Source organism: Xiphophorus hellerii, chromosome 2 (genome assembly GCF_003331165.1).
Source record: "Xiphophorus hellerii strain 12219 chromosome 2, Xiphophorus_hellerii-4.1, whole genome shotgun sequence".
NCBI classification, from domain to species: Eukaryota; Metazoa; Chordata; class Actinopteri; order Cyprinodontiformes; family Poeciliidae; genus Xiphophorus; species Xiphophorus hellerii.
Window position 1 is genome coordinate 11,892,185 of NC_045673.1, and position 25,377 is coordinate 11,917,561.

The 25,377-nt window shown below is 38.4% G+C and overlaps 1 protein-coding gene across 1 annotated transcript; it reads left to right on the forward strand.

Annotated features, from left to right (window-relative positions):
* The first annotated feature begins 11,046 nt into the window (after positions 1-11,046).
* On the forward strand, positions 11,047-25,377 carry elapor2a (endosome-lysosome associated apoptosis and autophagy regulator family member 2a). Its single transcript, XM_032550681.1, is given in 25 exon segments — positions 11,047-11,362; positions 13,299-13,361; positions 13,363-13,420; positions 15,077-15,266; positions 15,342-15,489; positions 15,608-15,697; positions 16,220-16,325; positions 16,457-16,609; positions 17,792-17,880; positions 17,972-18,152; positions 18,237-18,365; positions 19,611-19,701; positions 19,792-19,894; positions 19,982-20,074; positions 20,076-20,120; positions 20,413-20,676; positions 20,774-20,947; positions 21,047-21,233; positions 21,727-21,823; positions 21,933-21,981; positions 21,983-22,035; positions 22,165-22,291; positions 23,297-23,475; positions 24,061-24,229; positions 24,324-25,377. Coding segments are annotated over 25 exon segments (3,003 nt in total). The 5' UTR covers positions 11,047-11,266; the 3' UTR covers positions 24,393-25,377.

Sequence of the window (25,377 nt, forward strand, 5' to 3'; positions counted from 1 at the left end):
ACTTGTTCTTGTTGGTAGAAAAACAACACTTTTTGTTTTTCTACAATTTCCTCCCTTATGTATGACAGAAAAACAGCTGAGGGAACATGGACACAAAAGAGTGGACATGGACACGCAAGATACTCTGGACTTAAGTAATGCTCCATATGATTTAATAGAAATTTCCAATTAGTTCCCTACAAGTTAGGTCATGTCTTGAGCTCATCTGTGAATCTGCATTGGTGTGTGTTGTGAAGAGGGTGTGTTTAAGCTTTGCATGTTGCTTTAATAAAGTTGTTTTTAATATTAAAACTGAATGACCCTCCCATTCTTAATCTGTCTGTTTTAGAGCTTTCCAATGCTTGAGGTAATGTATTCAGCCTTTGCTGCCTTTCCCTTACTTCCCCATGAGTGTTCAGCCAAAGTTCAGATAATTCAATCACTGCTGGATGACTCACACCAATGTCCCTTTCCCCATAGATACACATAAGAATAGGGATAGACTAACACACACACACACACACACACGCCCACACACACCCACGCCCACACACACACCCCTACACACCCAACATTGCTTGCTCCAAGTGGTTTGTGAGGTCAATGCTGCGTCAGCCCCTCTGTTTACTTGTGAAACAATTTCTTCTCCAGATTCATTAGCCACTTTCCCTCTGGTTCTCTTTTATAAACTGATGTGCATAGGTGCTTTTTTATTCTGCATGCACAGTTGTCTGCATTCCCTTTTTACTCTGTGCTACTTGAGATACACATTGCTACTTTGTTCACTTTATATGGATGGTTAGTGGAATAACTTTACTCAGTGACCACATTTTTAGGTAGCGCTTGCCAGTAATTGGTTAAACATACTTCCCTCTCAGACAAGTTTCAATTCAAGATGTCAGAAAAATTTATTAGATGTTTAGGACCAAATGGACAAGATCACACCTCACAGCTGCTTCAGATTTGTTGACTACAACAGCTTCAAAACTGGTGTTGCGTTGTTTTCAAGACACTTTTTTTTTAAAGTTCTTTGTGTAATTGTATGGTATTATTGAAGTTCACCTCATAAGCATGTGTTTCTCTTTTTCACACAATTATATGTTAAAAAAATATGTTAATTCTTGTCACACAAGAATTAACATATTTTCATCGCATCAAAACAAAAATAGTTTCAGTCATGGATGAGCAAATACCACTTCCTGCATTTGCATACTTGCTCATCCGCCTGAGTTTGCATGTAGTCCGGTGTCAAGCCAGTGATCATATGCAAACATTAGGATACAGTAAAGTTAACAGTTACAGATCTTTGCATAATTCTAATTGTTACATGTCAAATAATTCAGATTTATTTTTAAATGAAGAGCCCTTCCAACCACAAAATTATAACAAATATTACTTTTTCGTAAAAAAAAGCCATGTGAAAAAAATTACAAACCAAATATTAAGTTACATAAAACTTATATAGTATTAAGACAATACTTGTCTTCATAATGTAGTATTGGGATTTTAGCCCTGTTGTAAAAATGTATGCCAGGCTCTTTTTTTGCCTGAAGTGAGCTAACAGGTTTCTTGGATTGGCACTATCACCTCATAAAAAAGTAGAAACACAAAATACTCCTGGTGAAAATAAACTGGAGGAAAGCCCAAGACATTTTTTACCTCCCTGTGATTGTCCACTGAGAACTGTGTGTTTGTGTGAGTAAGCTGCAAAAGCAGGATTTCCAACACAGAGAGCAGGAAGACCCTTCCAACAACACAGACAGACCATGACTGCAGGAAATTGAGGTCAGTGTGACAATTGTGTGCTTGTGTGTGTTTCTGTGTATGTGAGAGAGGGACATAGAGGAGGTTTTGTGCTTCTGCTCCCCCCGGTGCATCATAATCTCCCCTGCTTTATTCTCAAAAGGTTGTGGGGGGGACAAAAATCCTGCTTGTATTGTTTGAAATTTTCTCACTGGAATAAAGGGAGTGTGTTAGTCAGTTTTCCTGAGTTCATTTTATCACTGTAGCATCTCTCAGAAAGCCAGATGGAACAGATGTTCTACTGTTTTATCTTTGTCTATATCTGTGCCTGTGTATGTGTGCCCCCATCACAGAGGGACAGTTAAAGATGCTAATCCTTTAAAAGCATCTAATACACTGTTCTAGGTTAGTAAAGCACTAATCTCGGTTGTGTGGTTTGATTATCATGCTTTATTTTGGATGTTTTTCCCTCCTTGTTTCATGCTGATAAATTGTTACTCCACTGACTGTTCACATAAAGCTCCATATGTACACATTAATCTCGAATATTCCCTCTATCCTATTTATGCCTGGAAGAAATTTGGTGGGGCAAGAGTTAGGAGTTCACCCTGGGCAGACCATATAACCACAAAGATCAAAAAAGAGACAACATGACAACCATGTACTTTTACTCACACATTCAGTCCTAAATCTAGTTTGAGGTCAAAGTAGCTTACCTATGACGCATATTTCTGGACAAGGAACTCACATGGACTCAATAACAACAAGGATAACGCTATAAAAAAATTTGAGATTTCTGAAACTGCAAAAGATCTATAACACCCATATTTTCACACTAATTCACAGTTATTCAACACATACAAGTTTGTCTGAAGCAGCAACTTCAATATTTTCTGGCGTTCTTCAACGAGATGTTCTTTTCTCCCTCATAAATGTCAAACCTTAAAAGGGATCTCAAGCGTTTGCAATTATTTGGTAAATTATTATGTAAAAGTTGGATCCATGTGAATTAACATTAGTGTGCATAAGTAAGATAAATATAAATATTGCACACAAAATACTATCCATGTATTTTGGATAATTTTGTAAAATGGCAACAAATTAGAGAATGTATGCCTTATTCTGACCAGATCCAACCAACTCATTCTTAAAGGAAGAAGTTCATATGACACCTTCACTACTGTACATGAGAAGGACATGACCTATTACATGTAATTTAGAGGAGAAGAAAATACTACTCCAGCTGTTATTTCAAGAATAATTTATTATTTATGTGTTCTTGAACACTTTTTTTGTTTCTGTCTCTCCAACTTTTCAGCTGTGTGGTTGGTTTGGCTTTGTTTATCTCTGTCTCTGAGCAGCTGTCTCTTTACCTCTACAGAGTAAAGAGATCCAGATAACTTTAAGTTTGATCTTTACTTAAAATTTCTTCAGATCTGTTGTCTATTGAAAAGAAAAACAATGAACTGGCTCAGATGTTTTGGTATTGCATCAGTCTTGAGGAAATTTTCCAATTTACCAATTTACCCAAATCTGGGTAATTGAGAATTGTATATCAGTGATTCACATTTTTGTACAGAAGTTACTAATTGGGGCAATATCCATTATGCCAGTAAATATTAAAATTTAAGACTGGAAGGAAAATACTAAACATGATCCAATTGAAATATTTCAAATGTGAAATCTAATGAACCAGATGCACTTTTTTGCATCTGAAATTTTGAGAAACATTTATCCTGTACTGCTTTACAATATGTTTACAATAAGTTTTAAGTGGATTACTTTGATTTCAGAGATAGATAAACCTTCCTAACACCACCTCCATATCCCTTGATTGGGATGTTTGTCAAATGGATGTAAATGTAAGGCCTACAAAGCTTTCATTACTCACTGGAAGTCTTCAGCCACAGCCTCAACTTCACACTAACAAAATGAAGACCTGCACAGACACACAATATACACACTCAATCAAATTATTAATCGGCCACTCAGCTCCATCTTTTTACCCATTTATAGTTCTCCATTCCGCCCACTGCTCTGCCCCGAGACTCATTCCCAAGGTAACCGCCAGCACTCAACTCCTCCCAGACATCCAGGCAAGGTGGGAGAATGCACACACAAACACACAGAGAAGCACTCGCAAAGCTGTACCCACACAGAGTATCTGCTCTTTTCTCTGGACCAGGATTTACACACAAACAGAAAAAGATTTCCCCAGTCCTTCATAAACAGTCAGGTCGTGGAGTGAAAAAAATCTTTCATAATAATATGTTGGCTCACAGGGAGCATAACCGTGTGGACTCCAACATTTTCACTCCACATGAAAATCTAAGTTGCCCTTCCATTATCAGGAACTTTTTCCATTTTCAAATCTGCACCCCATAGCTCCTGTGTGAAAGGTACAGAGTTGGATAAGAGAGTGGAAAGTAAAAAGGAAGAAGCTTGTATTGTTTTCCATACCTGATAACCTCCCATCCTCTGTCTCCCTGTTATCCGACCTGTCAGACTCGGCTTCCTGGAATTCTGGTTCCTGAGAAGAGTATGTGGGAAGAGAATGAAAAGGGATGCTGTCAGGCACTGCAAGGTCATCACTGAATAACAAAGACATTTATCTAATGGACATGACACCTCAAAAAGTCCTTGACTTGAACTATTCAAATAAAATGAAATGTATACTGGGTTCCTACACATATTTCGTTTTAAAATTCCAAACGTTTCCACTCAATTTCTAAAGTTTGTTTTGCAGGTTTTATAACATTCTGGATACTTGAATAAATTTGTTTTACACGCAAAACAGTTGAACAGGAGTCAGGTCTCATGAGTCTTATAATCTGTATATTTCACAGATCATGAAGTGGCATAACTCTGAAATTGGCATTCAATTTATGGAACACAGTGTAGAGCCACTTCATGGCTTTGCAGACTATCTATCTAAAGCAGGAGTCCTCCAATACAGGTCTTGAGGTCTGGTGTCCTGCAACTGTCAGACATGTCCCTGGTCCAACACACCTGAATCAAATGGCTGAATTAGCTTCTTAGTTGAGGTCAAGTTCTCTAGAGTCCTAAAAATGACCTCATTAATCGACTCAGGTGTGTTAAAGCAGAGACATATCTAAAAGTTGCAGGACACCAGCTCCAGAAGCTTGTTTTGAAAAATTAGTGAACTTTTCTACCTTTAATAAATGTATAATGTGAAGATTCACAGATTTTGTAGGACTTGAATTTAAAGTTATTTAGACTCCAACAGAGAAAATGCATTTCTTAATCTTTTATAACACAATATTACATAATAATGTAACATTTTTACATTCTCACATTTCTTGTTCCCATGCTTATCCAGATCTGGAAAATGCTAAAAGAAAATTGTATAAGACTTTTCAGGGCTGTGTAGGAATGGTGGGTGAAAATGTGTTAATAAAGAGGTGAAACCATTGTAGAAAAAATATGTCTGGCTTTCTGTACAGAATAATCTATAAAATTACGAGAAGTGGTATGAGAAATTATAACATTAAGATGGAAGAGGGAAATACCCAGCAAATTATCTTATCAAGCAACTTTATACCTGTTATGGCAATAAAAAGTCCCACTAACCTTTTTATCAATGACTAATAACCAGAGGATGCAGTGAGTGGTATTACGAAAGTCATTAATAGATTTTATGAACCACCAACTGAAAATCCATATTAAAATCCTTGAATCCTTGGTGTGAGTATTTTTGTAATGGTGAAGAGCTACATTAGAATTACAGTTACAAATTCATTTCTGTGTTGATTGTGAAATTTTATTTAATGTATTTCCTTTAGAAATTCAATTTAATTTACCCCTACACTCCTCTGTAATCCTTTTCCTTAGTAACAGTGCAACACATTTTTTTTCTGATTGTTGCTTGAGATTTTAATATGTATCATTCTGTAAAATTAGTTTATTCTGTTATTTTTTATGCTAAAACTTTGTGATTGTCACTGTTTTCAAAAGCAGACGTTAAAAGTCATTAGAACAACACCTTTATTCCCCCACGATAAAGTAGCCACAGTAGTTCAGCTTTGTGTGAACAGCATCAAATACTGTATATAATTGTTACGAGAGGGAAGTTTTATTTTGAGGAACAATAAAACCGTTGTTACTGTGCATCTGCAATAATCTGACTGATCATGTGGGTGCAGGATTTGGATTGAGGAAGTGTTGTATACAATTTGTCTGGCTGCAAATGCAGGGTGAAGAGATAGGCATGCTGTGAATATAGACTTTTCTGTTAAGGACACACAAGCAGAGATACAGGCTCCAAGCCCCAAAGATCAAAGCTATAATAAACTGGAAGTCTAAACAAGAAATTCCAATGAGTGAATCAGAAGCTGTAGAAACTTTTACTACTCAAAAAAACCCTACTGTGTCATGGTTTTCTACTCATTTCTTTACATGACATTATTGTCACATTCACCCCCCTCGAGCACTGAGACAGATTGGACATTAATTTTCACCCTCGGGTTAGAGTTAGTAAAGCTTTAGGCTGTGTGTTGTCAGCTCATATAGGCTGCTGCTTGTGTTTTGATAAAATCAGCTTATCCGCTTTCTTTAAACCTGTCGTTAAGATCAGGAGGAAGCCAGTGTGGATGTTGAACATCATTAATATTTGCATACTTCAGTAACAACTGTTACTGCCATTGTTTTTCTGACCACAGAAGGTGACAAAAATGCTCAAATGACATTTCTGTAACTCACTGTAATTCAGCACAATTGTTGCTAAATGGAACCAGCTCTTAGCAGTTTCGTTCAAAGTTTGAACTGAAGTTCCTTTTTATAAAAACCGATTAGCTATGGTAAAATGTAGTTCAGGGTCTTGAAATGAAAAAAACAAAAAATTAGAAAACAGTTAAGCTTCTGTTTGATAGCCTCTATTAATGCACATTGTGTTTACAGCACATTTCTTAATGCTGATTGCATAATAACCTAATGAGATGATTAGCCCAACAGATGTTCAAACATCAGCTGATAAGAAATGCCCCTCTGAAAGAAGAAGGACTAAGCAGATTGCACTGATTAAATAGCCTGATTCAATCTGAAACCCACCCCTCCTCCTACATCTCATTCTCCTGGAGTTTCCAAAGCTGATCAACTTTATTGATTATAGCGTGAGGACACAGTTTGCATTATGTGTCTTGGATTAATAAAGAAACTGCAGTGGAACTGGACTAATTGGTCCAGAGATGAAACTCACTGCAAAAATTGTTTTATTATCCATTGTTAATCCTTACAAAACAACAAAAATATCTCAACCACCTGTTACACAACCGAGCAAGAAAAAAGAACACCTAACATTTTGAAACTGTAGTGACTTTTCTGTTACACACCCACTTGCACAAACTAAAACTATGCAACAAACTTAAAAATAAAAGCAAAATAATAATATGCTTATGGTTGGTAATGATGTTGATGTTTTTTTGCTTTTACATCAATAGTTTGCAGAAGTCTGCGTTTTTCTAATCTGTTTTATTTTCTAAATGTCAGTACTTTTTTTTTGTTTGTCAGGTTCTTCCTGAAATATACAGTAGCTTGCAAAAATATCAACATCCCTTTTTCACATTTTGTCATGTTACAACAACAAATTTCTGTGTATTTTATTGGGATTTTTATCTGACAGAACTACACATAACAACTGATAATAGAAGCAAAGAGGAAAGAAAAGTGTCCATAAATTTTAAAGAAAGAGCTTAAAACTATGATGTCTTTGTACTCATCCATTTTACTCTGACACCTCTCAGTAAAATCAAGTGCAAAACATACCTTCAGAAGTCACCTAATTAGTGAAGTAAACCTGTGTGCAATTTAATAGTATAAAACAGTATGTTAAGAAAACCAGTTAGGGATTGCACAGGAAACCACGACAGAGGTTAATCTCCCTAAAAATAAAAATACATCATCTGGACCTAAACATGATGTTTTTTGTGCTTTAAAGTTCTTATAAATTCATGTTATATAAATGTTTGTTTAGAAGTTTTGGCATTTTTTTATTCTAAATTTGCTTTTCATACTTATTTTCCATGGAATGTGAGATAATGACAACATAGTAATAGCAGCGCTCAAATAAACACACACATACAAAAAACAGATGTTAGGAGAGATCATGGACTCAGAACATATTTCAGTGAGGTCCTATCTATAGCCACTAAACTCTATAACCACAGAATGGAAACTCTTAAGTTTTACAGTTTCACTTTGATTCTATCAGGTAGACTTCCTCAAAAAGTATAAAGTCTCCAACTTTATATAGAGTTTAAATGCCATCTTGTGGTTACATGTGGTATTGCAGTAAGCAAAAGCTACACACAAAACATGAAACACGAATATAATCATAAGAATATGATTTATTTCACCGGGGCTCAATTTTTACATAATGTTTAGGAACTTAACTTGTTATATTTGCTAAAGCAACTTAAAGTTTATGACTTTCTTACCTTTGGCCATCTGATAATTATGGAGGGTCTTGGGATATGAGAATATCTCTGTTCCAGTTCTGGACTTCGCTCCAACATCAGCTCATCTTCTGAGCTCTCAGAGAGGTTAGTGCCCGTTGGAGGAGACTCAAAATATGAATCTTCACCTTTATCCTGCAAGTAGTAGCCAGAGTTTGACTTGGTTGCATTGAGGTTCCTGCTTCTTCTAGAGTTAGAGGACATACAAGTGAACGTCCTCTGAAGCTGTTTATGCTGCTCTTCCTGTGAGCTGCTGAGTGTGGTTTCTGCTGGTTGAGATGTGACCGGGTTGGCTGCTGAAAGTCCATTATTGTTTCTGTTGTTCACAGAGCCATTTGACTCTGCAGAAGGTGCTGAATCAGTGTTAACATCAGAAGAGTTACCAAAACAGTGGCCTAAAGATGAGCAGGGAAGTCCATGCATGCTTGCAGAATGAGAAATGACCACGAGAGACAAAAAGGTAAGTCTTACTTTCACTGACATGAGGTGGATACAAGAGACATTGGATGCTGAGGCACAATTAGTTATCCGGGAATAGCTTCTGTCAAATAAAGAAAACCTGAAACCTTCATATGAGAATTAAAAAATACATAGTATAGTCCATCAAATATCTATTTCAATAAAGACTCACTTGTAGCCTTAATATCCTCAGAAACACATGGTTACCCTGGTGTCCAGACACAGCCATAGTCCAGTCTTATCCTTGAGTTAAGAAATCGTCTCACCGCTTGTACACCCCTTTTCTGTCCTGCCTCGACTACCTGCATAAATTTGAATTTCTTTAGGCTTTCATGTGTTAGCTGCTGGGTGTCTCATTACCCTGATGGGTAGTTCCTGGGCTACTGTGAGCTTGAAAGCTGGGGTGGGCCCACATGGTTCAGGCTTAGACTCTGGTTACCATCTGATTCAGGGTCAGTTACTAATACAGTTGCTCTACACTTCACCAGCATTAATTAATGAGCTCATCTGATCACAGAGCTGTGGCCTGGGCTGTAGAGGTTATGGGAGAGTTACAGATGGTTGAATATGAGAGCTCAGGTTACAGTCAAATGCTGTAAGTGATAGCCCTGAGATGATGAAGAGAAAGGAGGAATGAGGGAGAACGACAGGGGCAGATAGGCAGACTGGCATCACTCCTCACAGAAAGTGTGAGAGAGGGGGAATTCGTCTGCCATTGGGTGACTGCTGCTTAAATATTCATACAAATGCTCTGCATCAATTGTTTATCAAGCCTGGTTTACTGGTATAGATCTATTTTTTATAAGATATGTGACTAAATATAACAATGGCTTCAAATTTTTTCATATTTATAACATTACAATGATTAAAAAAAAAAATCAAAACGTGTGGCATGCATTTTATATTATGCTCCTCTTTAGTGTAATACCTCTAAATAAAATTAAGTGTAACCAGCTACCTTCTGAGGTCAATTAATTAGTAAATAGAGTTCATGGGTACTGCTGTTGCTCAGACATTTACTAGAGAACAATGGTAAACAAACAGCATAATAAAGAAGAAACACTTACAGCAGGGCTAGTTTACAAACCAATATTCAAAGCTTCGAACATCTCATGAAGGACTGTTAAAGCCTTCATTTGAACATGAGAAGGGTATGACTCAACAACAAATCCTACCAAAATATGGTTGTTCACATGACCTGGCAGGTTGGGCAAAGAGAACACTAATCAGAAAAGCAGCCAAAAGACAGATGGAGAGACACAACTCGTGTGGCAGAGTTTGTCAACAAGGCAACACGCACATCACTCCTTCATGGAAGACTGGCAAAAACAAAGTTAACACCAAAAAAAGACTATTTGCCACAATTCCTCCAGGGAACACGTTGTAGAATACACCCCGGAATGGGCAAAATGAGCATCTATTGCAGAGTTGCAAGATTGAGAAAATGAACACCAAACTGATAGTTATACATGATGGTCGTTATGTGATGGCCTGGGATGTTTTGATACTTCAGGATTTTGTTGGCATTGTGTAATTGATGGAACTATGGATGAACACACTTAGGTTTTGCAGCAAGGCAATGATCCAAAGCCCATAATCAAGTCTGCATCTGAACTGATAAAAATAAACAACAACAAAAAAAACCTCAACAGATACACAATCACTCTTTCAAGAAGTTAGAATATCATTGAAAGGTTAATTAATTTCAGAAACACATTACATGGATTAAATGCCCACAGAAAGATGTTTTCAAGAAATTATTTCTGTTATTATCATGGTGGTTGCTTGCATCAAGCCGATATAAAAATATAAATTTTTTAAAAACAGAAAGGTGAGCTTCATGGAAAGAATGTTTAGTGCTTTCTGAAAAGTTGGCATTTTCAAGAAGTATTTTAATCTGACAAACGAGCCTCATCTGAACACATTCTAATTTCTTGAGCTGTGCTGTGAGCTGTGTGAGCTCTACTCCTTACTGAACGGCTGGCGTGAAGTTTGATCGCCCTCTGGTGCCCATTTTTACGAACTACATCACTTAAGAATTTGATACTAGACGTCCGACGCTCCTATGAGCGTCCTAAGTACAGTCCAAAATCGGACTGTTTTTTCAGTATTATAAATGGCCGAGTTAAATGTGTTACGTTTTTGAGCGTTTATATTTCCACTTTTGAGTCACAGACCAAAAATCCAAAACAACCTAAAGCGCTCACAATGTGAAAATGCAAGTTCATCAAGTTGGAGTCAACATCAACATCAATGTTCGTTAGTGATACTTCAAATAGGCAGGTTAGTATGGTGTTGGTTTGCAAAATAAAAATAATCCTTGCTGTGCGCACTTATCCGGTTTTTATTTTGACATACGAGCGGAAGTGGCGTTCTGCAGAGCCCTGCTCAGATCAGATGAGAGTCAACCCCTGGAGCGCACACAATCTGAGGATAATCGCAGGTGGAGAGGCCGGGCTGACAATCTGCCATCTAGACAGGCGATAGAAGCAGGTGTCGAGGAGTGGCTGAGCAAGCGTTTTACTCGCTGCTTTCGTTTATAAACAATCCTACTGGATCGAGATCGTTGTTTTGATTTCAAAAATTAAATTTGATGCTTCTCTCCATGATCCACAATGCGGTCCTCGGCTCGGTTCGTCGCCCGATGCGCTCTCATCCTCTGCACACTCTTCTTCATTGACGGATCCAAAGGACAGCGGCAGTGTACGGAGGTAAGGAAAACAGCGGTTGTCTTGTGGGCATTTAGAGTGATGCCAAACCTGACATTTAAGAATGAGGACGCATTGACTAGAGGCTACAAATAAACAAATCAAGTGATGAGCGAATACGATTAATACAATGATGACATATTTCCGGGTTAGTTTATGTGATGTGTTTAAGGTAAGACCCTTGATATTGATTTACACCAGATGGCCGGGGAACCGTGCATCTTTACCGCTTTAATTCCAGTGGTTTTGTTCGACGTAGCATGCATCTATGTTGAGTTCTGGGGTGTATTGAACTTCACCACTAAGAGCTGTTCAGGCTGTTATCAGTTTCCTGCATGGACTGGCCTTTCCTTCCCTGTGCCTCTGGCTTCCCTCAACACCTCCTCAGAGGAGGCTGGCAGCACAGCCACACATCCAAACACCAGTTAGGGGCAACGTTCTTCTAAATTATTGGCTCAAATGTTGCTCCTATGCTAAACATAGGAGACGGACCTTTACCCTATGGCCTTTAATTCTCTAAAATAGCCTTGATTTTTGAAGGATGATATAGTGTTATATCACTATACAAATGTCTGTTTGAAAGAAAACAAAACTCTGAGCTTCCATGAATTTCCTGTAAATTTGTTTAAACAAAATACAAGGCTAAAATCAGAAGAACAAAAACTAGCATGGAAGCTTGTTTCCTGGGAGGATAGATTTTGTCTTAATTAAATCATAGTTTATGATAAAATAGAATAAAAAGAAACACTGACTATGATGCATTGTTTCATATGGGACAAACTTAATCTGAAGTAAGCCTGATTAATTTATAGAAAATTCTAGCTAGTTGTTGTTGTTGTTGTTGTTAGGGGTGCACTGATTTATCAGCCAGCTGATTTATTTGTGCCTATTTCCTTAATTTTGGGAGATCAGCAATTGGGCAATTTTTACATGTGTAGCCGATCTTATCCACCAACCTTATCTACATTGGCAAAGATCTAAAATAAACCACTGTCCTCTGCTCTCCTGTGAGAAAGGTTTGACTGATAGATCGGCCCACCAGGTCATGTCTGTACGTTTACAGTTAGCAGTATTTACCCCTCTGTTGCCAGTTCAGCGACTTTCTGCTTCTATTGATCAACATTTCAGACAAAAAAAAATTGGTATCGACCAGAAAACTGCAATCGGTGCACCCCTAGTTGGTGTTGTTTCTGTTATTTTAAAAAGAAAAACTACTTTATCTGTGATCATTCACAACTACTGACAGAGTAAAAAGAGAAGATTAGGGTTCACAGTAGCACAAGTCATTAGAATGCAACTATGATCCTAATTTATTTTTGGTTTTTTAATCTTTCTTGGTATCTTGCCTCAGATATCTGCTGCATTTGCTTTACTGTCAACGTATTTTCACTTTAGTGCTATTCACAAATGATGGGCTTTATCTGCTGTGGTAATTTATAATAGTAGGCCTCCCTTCTTTGTTCTTGCAAAGACTGAAACAAAGCCCATGTCCATGAACATTTACTAAATGGGTTTCACTTTCGTGTTGAATACTAAAACTGTTGGATTCAGTGGGGAAATGTCTAGATGTTTCTGTAAACAGTTCCTGGTAAAATGCCGTTGTCCCCACTGCCATCTCCATGGAGATAGTATGTTAAGTGTCCTAGCCTGAGGAGGGGTCAGAGCTGGACAGATAACAGCTAGAGCAGGCACTCATGTCTTGTTCGAGTTCTTCTAAGCAAGTGGACATGGAAAGTGATATCAGTGTTTGTTGCGACTGCAGCAGCACTCTCTTGCCGGATATTCACAGTGAGGTGACTCAGCGCTCTCCTTTGGGTGGAGCCCCCACCTCACAGTGATGACCTGCCTTGACCCCCGATTGGTTCTTTGTTTGGTGCTATGCCTGTTGTGGTGTGTGATTTCTTATGCAGATGCTTTCTGTTTTTTTTTTTTTTCACAGATTGACTATTATTATGAGTACACAGAGTGTGACAGCACAGGATCTCGGTGGAGAGTGGCCATTCCCGCAGAATCCCGGGTTCTGCACCGGACTACCACAACCCGTGAGGGGCACAGAGTGCAGTAAGTTGGGATCATGTGGAGTGTATGCTAACACTTGTTTTGACTATATTTTAGTATATATTTATGAGGTTGATTAGAGAATCCACAGTTTTATCAGTCCATCATCCCTCATTATTACTGCATAAAGAGTAACACAGTAACTCTGTTGCATTTGCAAGAAAAATAACTATATATTTGTGCTTTGTTTGTTACTGTGTGGCCAGATCATGTCTTCCTAGAAGAACCCCTGGCCTCCAGCAAGTTAATAGGACAGGCAGTCTTTTTGTTACTATTTAGTTACTATTTATTTATGATGCCATCTCATGCTTTGATGGTAAGCTAATCAAACTAAGATCATGTTACCTTTGTATGAGAGTAATTATATGTAATGCAAGTTGTCAGTGCTAATGTTTTAGCAGCATCTGTTCATCCGTCCATTGTCTATATTAACTTATTGTTGTAGGTTGATGTGGGGCTGGTGCCTTTCTCCAGTGGTTATGGGCAGGTTAAGGTCAAGGTTATGTCATAATGTTGCAATTTAACTTAAGGCATGTTACAAGTATCCCAGGCAACTGGCTACTGAGTAACATATTACTCTGTGTTTGAGGCTACAACATACGTTTCAATTTGTGTACCAGAGATAAAAGCTGGGTTGTTTAATCACAGATTTAATGTTTTCAACAAAATGGGTAAAAATAGCTCCATGTTACAGACAGAAGTGCAAGAAATGTTGCAACGTTTCTCAATCTGCCCTGACATTTAAAAAAGTATAATTTAAAATACATTTAAAATCCTTTTTGTTGGGAGGTTGCCCTCATGAAAAGCTTTTGACAATGGAACCAGGAACGTTGAATTTAGCTATGCAATGAATTCGGATCTTGAGCAAGGTAGTAATGCAGGTTTTGTTTTAGATCAATCTAGAGCCTGTTTATCCTGTGTTGTTACAAAACTTAATTACTGTCTTAATAATTATCTCAAACATAATCTTTTACAATGTTGCATTGACAAATGTTAGACAAAGAGAGTTAAACCTTGTTAGTTTCCTTCCTTATGCTGCACAAAATGGTAGCTATCAATTTTTTCTAAGAGGTGCCTTTATGGTGTCAGATGTTTCTGCAGTGTAAGAAGGCTCTTACTTTTTGTTTTGTTTTGTTTTTGTTTCCTTCTTAATTTCCAGCTTTCTATTAATTTTACTGGGAGAACAACCATCTCTTGTGTTCACAGCAGTTCATAGGATCCACATTACCTGGCATAATTTTCACCCGGTATGTCATCAGATTGATTAAGTGGAAACATGCCACCTATAAGCCTTTTCACTCACTCTTGCTAGTTAGAGGCATATTTCTCTCACACTTCCTAAAAAACGTTGTTGGCTTCCATTGTTTTGTCAGTAAGCCAGATCAGGTATGAGGAAAAGCTGACACTGTCAAACAAACCCAGGCACCACGACTTGATGGCTCAGGGGAAAATAGCACAGAGATAGACACAGTGTGTAACAGGATGTAAGGATTAAGTTCAGTGCAGCAGTGATTTGCACCGCTGTTTGTCTGTCAGCTTTAGTCTGTCTCAGGGTATCTGAATGTAACATAGTTTAGGGGAAAAAGGCTGAGAAATGATTTATTTATTGGACATTTCTTCCTCTTCATCTCATTCTGTGTCCCTTTTTGTGTTCCCTAGCCTTCTCATGCAGAGCTGGGGAGTTCCTGGAGATGTCTGCTCAGGAGTGCACCCAGTGCGCAGCAGGAAGCTACTCCCTTGGCAGCGGTATTCGCTTTGACCAATGGGATACCATGCCTGCTGGATTCAGAAGCGTGGCAACTTCTCTGGGGAACGATCCCAAAAGAGATGCCCAACCTACCTGCAACAGGTTACTAAGTTAAAAAAAAAAAAATGTATTGCAACCTGTACCACACTTTTACTCACATTGTTCTTTTACTTACAGTTCTTCCTGGGTGCCTCAAGGAAACTATCTTGAGTCCAACAGGGACGAGTGTACAGTTTCTCTTATTTATGCTGTTCACTTGAAAAAGCAGGGCTCTGTCAGCTTTGAGTATCAATATCCTGATAAAAGTCTGCTGTTTGAATTCTTTGTGAGTAACCCACAAGCTCTTTCTTTTAGTAAAAGAGTGTCTCAGTCTTATTGGTATTAATTATGCAAGACGTTTTGCTAATAAACAGAGTATTATCTACTGATGTTTTTTTGTGCAGATTCAGAATGACCAGTGTCAGGAGATGGATCAGTCAACTGATACAAAGTGGCTCCAGCTCACCAATCATGGAGAATGGGGAACCCACACGGTAGGTGTTTTTGGCCGCTTGCCCCGCTCTTCTAAAATGAATGCTTTGAGTAGCAAACAGTAGGTGGATACAAGCAGGAAGCCTCCTGGTACACAGGAGGACACTAAAGTTACAAAAGGCTGTTTGCAGTATTTTTCCACACAGATTATAAAACCAGATAATTCATTTGGGTTGATCATAGTGCTTAGTTTCAAATTGTTGAGTGTGAGCAGAAACATTTTAAACCTGTTTCAAACGTATCTGTTGAACTGGTGTTTTTTTCTTTCTTTTTTTTAGAATATGGTGTTAGGCATTCTTAAGAGAAGATTGTGTGGCAGCATAGCATGCCATTTTACATTCTAATCCATTAATTCTACTAATTTGCCGACACTTTCAAACCATTTGCATTGATACCACAAGTATTGCATGAAAAGGTCAATCTATATCAGTAATTTAGCCATCCTTGTTAAGAAAATCTACAGTGTTTGCTGTAAACACAGACGTTGTTTATGGCAAGCTGATGATGCATAACATGTATTCTAGGTGAACTTGAAATCTGGCACCAACATCTTGTACTGGAGGACAGGAGGTGTTGTCATGAGGTCCAGTGTTGTGAAGCCTGTCCTGCTGAAAAACATTCAAATTGAAGGTCAGAGAAGAGTGAATTTATCCGTGTTGGTTGCATTTTGGTTGTGTAGAAAAAGTAAATTAAATTAAATTATAGAAACATATCCAATATTACCTTTTTTTTCCCCCCAACCTGTCTTTTCTATCCAAAAGGTGTTGCATACACATCAGAGTGTTTTCCTTGTAAGCCAGGGAGCTTTAGTCGCATTCCGGGCTCCTCAACATGTGAATCCTGTCCTCGGGACACCTACTCTGGCCACGGAGCCAGTTCCTGCACCCCATGCAACGCTACCACTGAGTATGCAGGTATGGCATGTTAGGCACATGCAAATCTTTTTAAATTAATTCAGTATTTGAAGAACACTACATTGTTATGAAGCATAGAAAACAACTGAAAATACATTTTGACTATGGGACATTTTTTTAAAAATTCTTATTTTCCCTGAACTTTTATCTTCACTGGCCCATTTTTTCCACTGTAGACCAGGGTCGGTAGTTCATGAAATGCAGCTGTGTTGAGTTTACCAAGAACATTTGCCAGTGGACGTTACTGAAATCTCTATTGAAAGCCATGATTTTAAACGATAAATCTACAACCAGTGATTCTGTCACAGCAATTACACTTTATAGCCACATTATAAGGATCCTGGAAAGCTGCAAACATTGTGCCTCAGAATGTAAAGTGTTTCAAAACCTAAGATAATTTTTTACTGAAGGATTTGCTCTGTCTTTTTCACAAAACAACTCTCCAAATAATTTAGTTTTTGTATTGTACAGTGCATCTGAAAAGTATTCACAGTGCTTCACTTTTTTCATATTATGCCATAGCCCTAATCCAAATCCAAGTTTTTTTTGTGTGTTTTTTTTTTTAAAGAAATCACATTAATGTAAGTATTTACAGCCTTTGCCATGAAGTTCAACATTTTTCAGCAGGGCGATGAGCCGAAGTATGTCGCCAAGATTTCAAAGGAGTGACTTGGTCCTGGAACGGCCAAGTCAGAGTTTTGACTTGAGTCCAATTGAACATTTCTGGTGCGATTTGAAAATTTCTGCACAGATGTCTCTCGTCCAACTTCATGGAGCTTGAGAAGTATTTCACAGAAAAATGGGTGAAACTTCTTAAACATAGTTGTGCTACGTTTGTGCCATCATATGCCAAAAGTGTATCAACAGAGTATTAAGCAAAGGCGGTGAATACTTATGTAAATGTAATTTCCTAGTTTTCTATTCTTAATAAATGTATAAAACATAGAAACATTATTCCACATTGTCATAACGGGCTACAGTATTTAGAATTTTGAGGATAGAGATTAATTTAGTCCATTATCAATCTAATTTGAAAAAATCCAATTTTATTTAGCAGGAATTTATGGCAAACAGTTCTGTACATGTAAAATATCCCTTTAGAAGATGTGCTCTGTTTCTTTCTCTCTCAATTTTTCCCCATACTAATTCTTCTGCTTTGGATAATCATATTTTACCTGACAGAGGAAGGATCATCTGAGTGCAAGAGCAGACCTCCATGTTCCAAAAAGGACTATTTCCAGATTCACACACCATGTGACCACGAAGGCAAGGTTAGGGAGAAGTTGACACCTGTCAAACATTGCTGAGTGGGCATGTTGCGTTATCTCACTTTGAGATCTTTGTCATTTTACGTAATGTTAGACACAGGTCATATATAAGTGGATTGAGCCCAAGATCTGTCTAGAGGGCATCTCTGGAGCAGAAGCGCTGCCTGAGAGTGGCGAACAGGAGGAATGCCCCCCCTGTAACCCTGGTTTCTATAACAACGACACGGCCACCTGCTCCCCTTGTCCAACCGGGATGTACTCTGACGGACTGAAACGTAAAAACTTGTGTATTTTTTTTTTTCACCGTCATCCTGTGTGTGTTATCTTAGCTGTACTTTTTAACGTTTTTCATTTTCCAGCGTGCCATCGGTGTCCAGCTGGTACCGAGCCCATCCTGGGTTATGAGTATAAATGGTGGAATGTTCTTCCGTCTAACATGAAGACCTCCTGTTTCAATGTTGGCAACACTAAATGTGACCGTATGAATGGTGGGTGTCTTACATGCTGTCTTTAATCTAGCGTTTTGTGTCTAAAAAGACTCCGCCCCTTCTACGGTTTGAGCCTCTGAATTTATTTAGGTTAATAGAATTTACTAGTTTATTGTTTTATACAAGCTTATAAGTTTAATTGCTCTACAAATGGCTAAATATTCCTTTATTTCTTCATATTTGCCTTTTATTGATCCAGATTTTCTAGAATTTCTCTTAAAATAGTCCTTTTTTCAAGATCTACTTGATCTTGAAATGGCAGTTTTTTGTGATTTGGCTTGTATGTTTTTTTTTTTTTTGGCACCTCAGACATCTCTGGTATGAAGCAGAACAGTATCAGCTGATTCAGCTACTGGACAACGTGAAAAAAAGCACATTACCCATCCCATGGTGTCCTGGTTTTGGATTTTCTTACAAACTAATTAAATCTATCATCTCTGGGTTTTTACATGGCCGATCGATGTGAATAAAACGTGTAAGTTTTAGGAGTAATTAAAGAAAAAATCATAATATTTGTATGTCCAATATTAATATCAAACTCGCTGTGGTCTTTTAAAGTTTCCATTGTAGTCAACTTAGTTTTTTTCATTTATCTTATTTACCATTGTAACATTTTGTGTTTTTTATTGGGATGCTGGTCATTTCAACGTTTGGATATTTCATACTTTTCAGTTTTGGTGATTTCCTGTTGTGCTTTTCAAGTTATAGAAAAGGACCATCTAGCACACTCATGCTTCATAACAACTAACAATGATTCTTTACAGATCATTGTGTTGAGTTCTTTTGATAGATCTTGGGTCCTATATGTTTTATAAAAGCCAGCTGGACAAAGTAAGGAAGTCCAGCTTAAAGGAAATGTACTTTTGAAATCTTCAGAAAATAATGCACAATTTAACTACAGATGAGATTTTAAAAACCTTTTGATAATTGATCTCAATAGTTAATCAACAATGCTTTACTAACAAGAGAAATAAACTATGTAACCTGATATAGATTTTAATATTTCCTTTTTGCCCACGTTTTTGTCACACAAACACTAATAATATGATTAGGCTATGTTCAGGTATAACGACAGGAAAGAAACAAAGTCACAACCTTTAAAAGAATCTCAAGACAGCCAAGTAACCTATTAAGCCAAACCCTTTTGAAAAATGACAAAAAACGTCTACCTTCTTGCAGCTATGGTCATATCTGTTTATTAAAAAGAGATAAGATAAACTAATGTCTTGTTGATGTGTTTTTCAGGTTGGGAAGCAGCAAGAGATCATATTCACAGTGGAGCAGGCAGCTCTGATAATGATTATCTCATCCTTAACATCCATGTTCCCGGCTTCAAGTAAGTGCATTCATATTGTGTTGTCCCTCAGCTCTCCGATTCCCCCTGTTGTGACTGATTCCACCTATTTCTGTTTGCATTGACCATCAGGCTGCCTACATCAGTGTCGAGCCAGTCAGTGACAGAATTTGGTCGCATCACATTTGAATTTGAAACTTCGTGCATGGCTGACTGTGAGTTCTACTTCATGATGGTGAGAGCGCCTCCTAACACAGCTCCGCTGCTCTGTAAATGCATAAATTAATGCTTGCAGAGTAATTTTTTTAATGTTCACTTTTAGGATATCAATAGGAAGAGCACTACAGTTGTGCAGTCATGGGAGAAAACACAAAAAAGACAAACCTACACACACACCATGTCAAAAAATGCAGCAGGTTTCCTACACATGGGCTTTCCAGAGGACAAACCAACCTTCAGATGTAAGTACGAATACACAGCTTTACTCAGGTTTTAGAACATAGTCACCAATATGGATAATATTACTGGTTACAATAAAAGTCCTCTTTTTCTCATGATATATTCAAGACGCCACATATGGAGGGAGATTAAAGAGGGAGATTGTCATCACATACTTTTATTTCTAAAGATATATCTTGGTTTTCACAAAAATCTATTAAGAAAAATATTACATTTATGGGTCTCAACAACAACAATAATAATAGTAATACAGGTTTGTCTCACAAGTAAGGTGATACTGTTTTGCTCCCTCAGGTACGTCGGTATGTCAATGACGTGGCACGCATCTTCTCCATCACTGTGACTAACGCGGTTGATGGTGTGTCCTCCAGCTGCAGGGCTTGTGCCCTCAGCACCCAGCCCTCCAGCTCAGCATGTGTGCCCTGCCCACCTGGACATTACATAGACACACTCACCAGCAAGTGCTTAGAGTGTCCACGCAACAGTTACCTCGAGCCGCACGCAACGCCGGGTTCTGATGCCTGTAAAGCCTGTGGGCCAGCTAGCCGGAGCGATAAGGTCTGTAAGCGGTGCAGATTTATGGATCATGCTGTTTTTCTATTTTAGGACGCTAGAGGGGAAAACTAACCCTAAAAACCGTGTCTGTGCTTTCCAGGACCACAGACTGTGTTACAGTGACTGCCACTTTATCCACACAGAGGGCAATGTCACGCTAACTTTTGACTTCAGTCCCCTTGGCTCAGCAGGATCGCTCATGAATGGTCCAAAGTTTACCTCCAAGGGAACCAAGTATTTCCACATGTTCAACATTAGTCTGTGTGGAGGACAGGTGTGCACAGAAAAGCCCCCACAAAGTGTAAATAACGCAATCAGTTAAAGGTTTTTGTTCACAGATGGATTCCTTTTGCCGTTTTCTCTCGTTTTGAAGGATCGCATGGCAGTGTGCACAGACAACACTACGGACATGTCAGTTTCCAGCTCCCAGAAGGAGAAAGCCGAGGGATCCAGCGCCGTGAAGACCTTCATCTGTCAGTCAACAATAATCCCAGCAAGCAGGCAAGGATTCCTCGCTGCGCTCTCTTCGCAGTCCATTAACCTGGCTGACACCTTTCTTGGTAAGCGAACATTGGATAACTTAGTGTGAAAACCAGCAGCAGTCAAAATAAATAGAATTGCTGTTTTTTTTCTTCTGCCCTTTTTTCCCCTTTAAAAGCCAACAGAAATGCATTTGCATATACTGTAGGTCCCTATACAAATGAAAGTGTAATGAAAACTCAATCTGCACATAATATCAATCCACCTGTTGTATATACTTGTTTATCCATTTCATGGAGGCACTGGTGTGTATCTACACCAGTCATTTGGTGAGAGGCGGAGTTCACCTTGGACAGGTCACCAGTCAGTCAGAGGGGAACATAGAAACGCAGGACAATCAATCATTCTCACACATCCACTAATAACTAAGTCAAATGTAGTGTAACTAATTAACCTGGAATACCAGGAAAGAACCCACACATTCACAGGAACAACATAGAAATTCCACGCAGAAAGACCCCAGGACTTTCGGGCTGCAGGGCTTATTGTATGTTTTTTTTTTTTTTTGCCCAGGTGCAACTGTAGATGATAATCTTGAAGGAATAAAAGCAAGACCAGACTTGTTTCCTCAGAAGTCTAAGAAAGTGCCTGATATTAACTTCTTCTTCAGGTCAGGTCATCTGTCATATCAGATGTTTTTTTTTTTTACAAAAAACTCAAACTCGAATATATATAATTATATATATAATGTATACTTCTGTAATATTTTTTCTCCTAAGATCTTTTGAGGGAACTTCATCTTGTGAATTGGGTCGGAGTACAGTTGTGGACTCTTCGCTGTAATCCCGATATGAGCACTAAAGGAGAGCTGTCTGTTCCGAGGTATTACTTTTCTCTGTTGCTGCATTTTATTTTCAGCAATACCTTTGACCTTTATCATTGCTGTTAAGGTTACAGACTGAAGAGTAATGCTGTTGAAGAAGTAATATGGTCTTCTTTTGGCCATTTCAGTCAGTGCCCTGAAGGAACATGTGATGGCTGCACCTTTCATTTCTTTTGGGAAAGCTCAGGGGCTTGTCCTACATGCACAGTGAGAGACTATCATCTGATAGAGGGAGTCTGCAAAGGAGGACAACAGGTGTGTGTGCGTGTGTGTCTGCTGTCATAACATGAAACAGTGGAGCGTTTTTCGTTTGGCTCTTTAGTCAGACATATTCAACTTAAGATATTAAAGAATTGGGATGCTGTGGTGGGGCAGGGACAAAGCACGACCCACGTATTGAGGTCTTAGTCCTCGTGGCGGTGGTTGCAGGTTCGATTCCCATTTCAGTCCGACATGGAGGTGACATTTGCAGCATGTCTTTCCCCTCTCTCATTACCCTCTTTCCCGTTGAACTACCATATTTTCCGCACTATAAGGCGCACCTAAAAACCTTAAATTTTCTCAAAAGCCGACAGTGCGCCTTATAATCCAGTGCGCCTTATGTATGGACCAATATTGAGCCACAACTCGCAACTACGGTAAGCAGCCGCTGACTTCATTTTCCCCCTGTAGAAGAAGAAGCGCGCGGTGCATGCTGGGATATATGACTGCACGAAGCAGTGCCGTTTCATTTCCATTTGTGTGTTTGTGTAAAGACCCCAAAATGGCTCCTATTAAGAGACACACTTACAACGCAAAGTTTAAACTCAAGGCGATCAGTCACGCAGTAGAACACGGGAATAGAGCAGCAGCGAGAGAATTTAACATTAACTGAATCAATGGTGCGGAAGTGGAGGAAGCAACAGCTGTTTATTCATTTTGGGAGTGAACGGAGTTGTCAGAACGCTGGTTTGTAATCTATTAATAAGGTTTGACTGACCTATCTGACTATTTTGTTGACATTCCCTTTAAGTGCAGCTCCATCTAATGGATGCATAACGTAACCCCAGCCTCTACTGTAGCGTCTATTCTATGTGCCTTATACGGCGGTGCGCCTTATATATGAAAAAAGTTTTAAAATAGGCCATTCATTGAAGGTGCGCCTTATAGTGCGGAAAATACGGTACTTTCAAATAAAGTACAGTTTTAATCCAACTCTGTGCCTTTTAGGGTCCTGTCATGGCTTTATGTAATTCTGTAAATATATTTGTTCTTCCTCAGGACATGCTGTATGTGTGGACTGAGCCAAAGCTGTGTATAGGTGGCGTAACCTTGCCTGATAAGAAAACTGTGCCATGTCAGAGTATGGAGTTCTGGGTTCATCTTGGTGCGGGGACGGGGATTTTCACTGCTGTGTTGCTCGTCTGCCTCACTTGCTACTTTTGGAAGAAGAATAAACGGTACCTGTCAATGTTCCCTCGAGATTTCTTCAATTTTTATTTTCTTGTATTTTTACCTATGCTTCCCTTTTGTTCATTATTCATCATTATTGTTCGTTGTGGTTCCCTCATGTTCTGTTTTTCTAACTTGATTTCACTCAACTGTTTTCTTTCCCTTAGATTGTCTCTTTCCCTTTTCAGCTTTTCTTTTATCAATTTATGTTGTAATGTTTCTTTTTTCTTATTACCTTATATGTTTTCCTTTTGTCTTGCTATTTTTCCATTTTCCTCGCTTTGTTCTTTCTGCTTACCATTCCTTCATAATCCATTTGTCCTTTGACCTTTTCCCATTTTTTTCATTTTCATTTCCTTTCTCTTTTAAAAATCTTCATTTCTGCTTACTCTTGTTTCCTCTTTTCTTTTCGTCTCTTTTCCTTCGACCCGTCTTCCTTCCCATTGTTTCCTTTTCATTTAGTTTTTATGTTTATTTTTCATTGTGCTTTCATTAATCATTTTTGTCCTTTTGGCTCTTTCTTGTTTTTGTTCTTCATTTCCCCCCTTCTCACATGCTTATCTGATATTTATTCTCTTGCTTGTCTCTGGAAGGTTGGAGTACAAGTACTCCCGGCTGGTTATGTCTGCCAACAAGGAGTGTGAAATGCCGGTTGCTGACAGCTGTGCTGTGATGGAGGGAGAGAATGAAGGAGACATGGAGGATGAAGTTGTGTATACCAAACCTTCACTGCTTGGCAAACTCAAAGCTATAGCGTCCAAGGTGAGAGTCACAGCACCGTCACACAAAGAGTTGTCTCACTGTGATAAAAGCGTTCAGACAGCTGCAGAATAAACATTTTTGCTTCTGCTTTCAGGGAAATGGAGAGCGTTATGAAAATGTGCAGCTGAACTCATCCCACTCAAAAGCATTGGTCTGGAGTTAGAGCTGTGTGAACAGAAGCTAAAATGAGAGAGAACACTTTACACTGGGTGGTCCACTTTAAAACTGTCCCTGTTATAAGCTTTGGTACCTGGAATACAACCTGTGTGTACAAATGCACAGATGAAAAAATTACATTCTTCATGTAAAGCCAGGTTCAAAAAAGTCACACCATCGTGGTGGCCTTATTGCTTGGTACAACAGAGCCAAAGTACTGTGACACAAGTGTGTAAGACACTTCTAGCATTTTCTGGCTCAAATCTTTAGTTGGAAAATGTGTTTTGGAGAGCTCAGGGTAATACAAGGACTTATGTGAGTTCTTGTTCAGTTTTGTGTACATGTATTTAATTATTTGTAATGTTTTTTTTTTTATTATTATTGTGGAGATCCTGATGTCAAGACACACAATGACTGTTGGTGTGTTTCCATATCCCATAGATGCACTCTCACATCAATTTGCTTTGGTCTAGAATAATGGCTTTCTCATTTTGTTTGTTTGGTTTATTGATTATTTTTGCTTTGTTGAAGACATTGTAGTGGAGAGATAAGATAAAGGACTGAAAATGAACATAGTATATAAAGCTGTTGAGATTGTGCTTCAAATAAAATACATATTTATGTAGAAATTGACTCCATTTGTTATTTAATTATTGAGTTTAAAAGTTGTTTTATGACCTCAGCTACAGACAAGTCTGTCAGACAATGGTGTGTGTGTTTTAACCTAATAGCGAATCAGCTGTGAAGTTACAATGTAAACAATTTATTCCAAATTAGGTGATTTATTGATATAAAATGTGGTAGGCCTTTCCTTTGAGTGAAAGGAACCGTGACAATGTAATCCACATTGTGCTAGACTCTTCTGTGCCCAGCTTTGACTTACTGATGGCTTGAGAAACTTATATTTCCACATAATATTCTTTCCTAATGATACAATTTATTTTGTGAAATGCACTTTTCCCTCTTGCATTAAAATGCCTCCGCAAGCATGA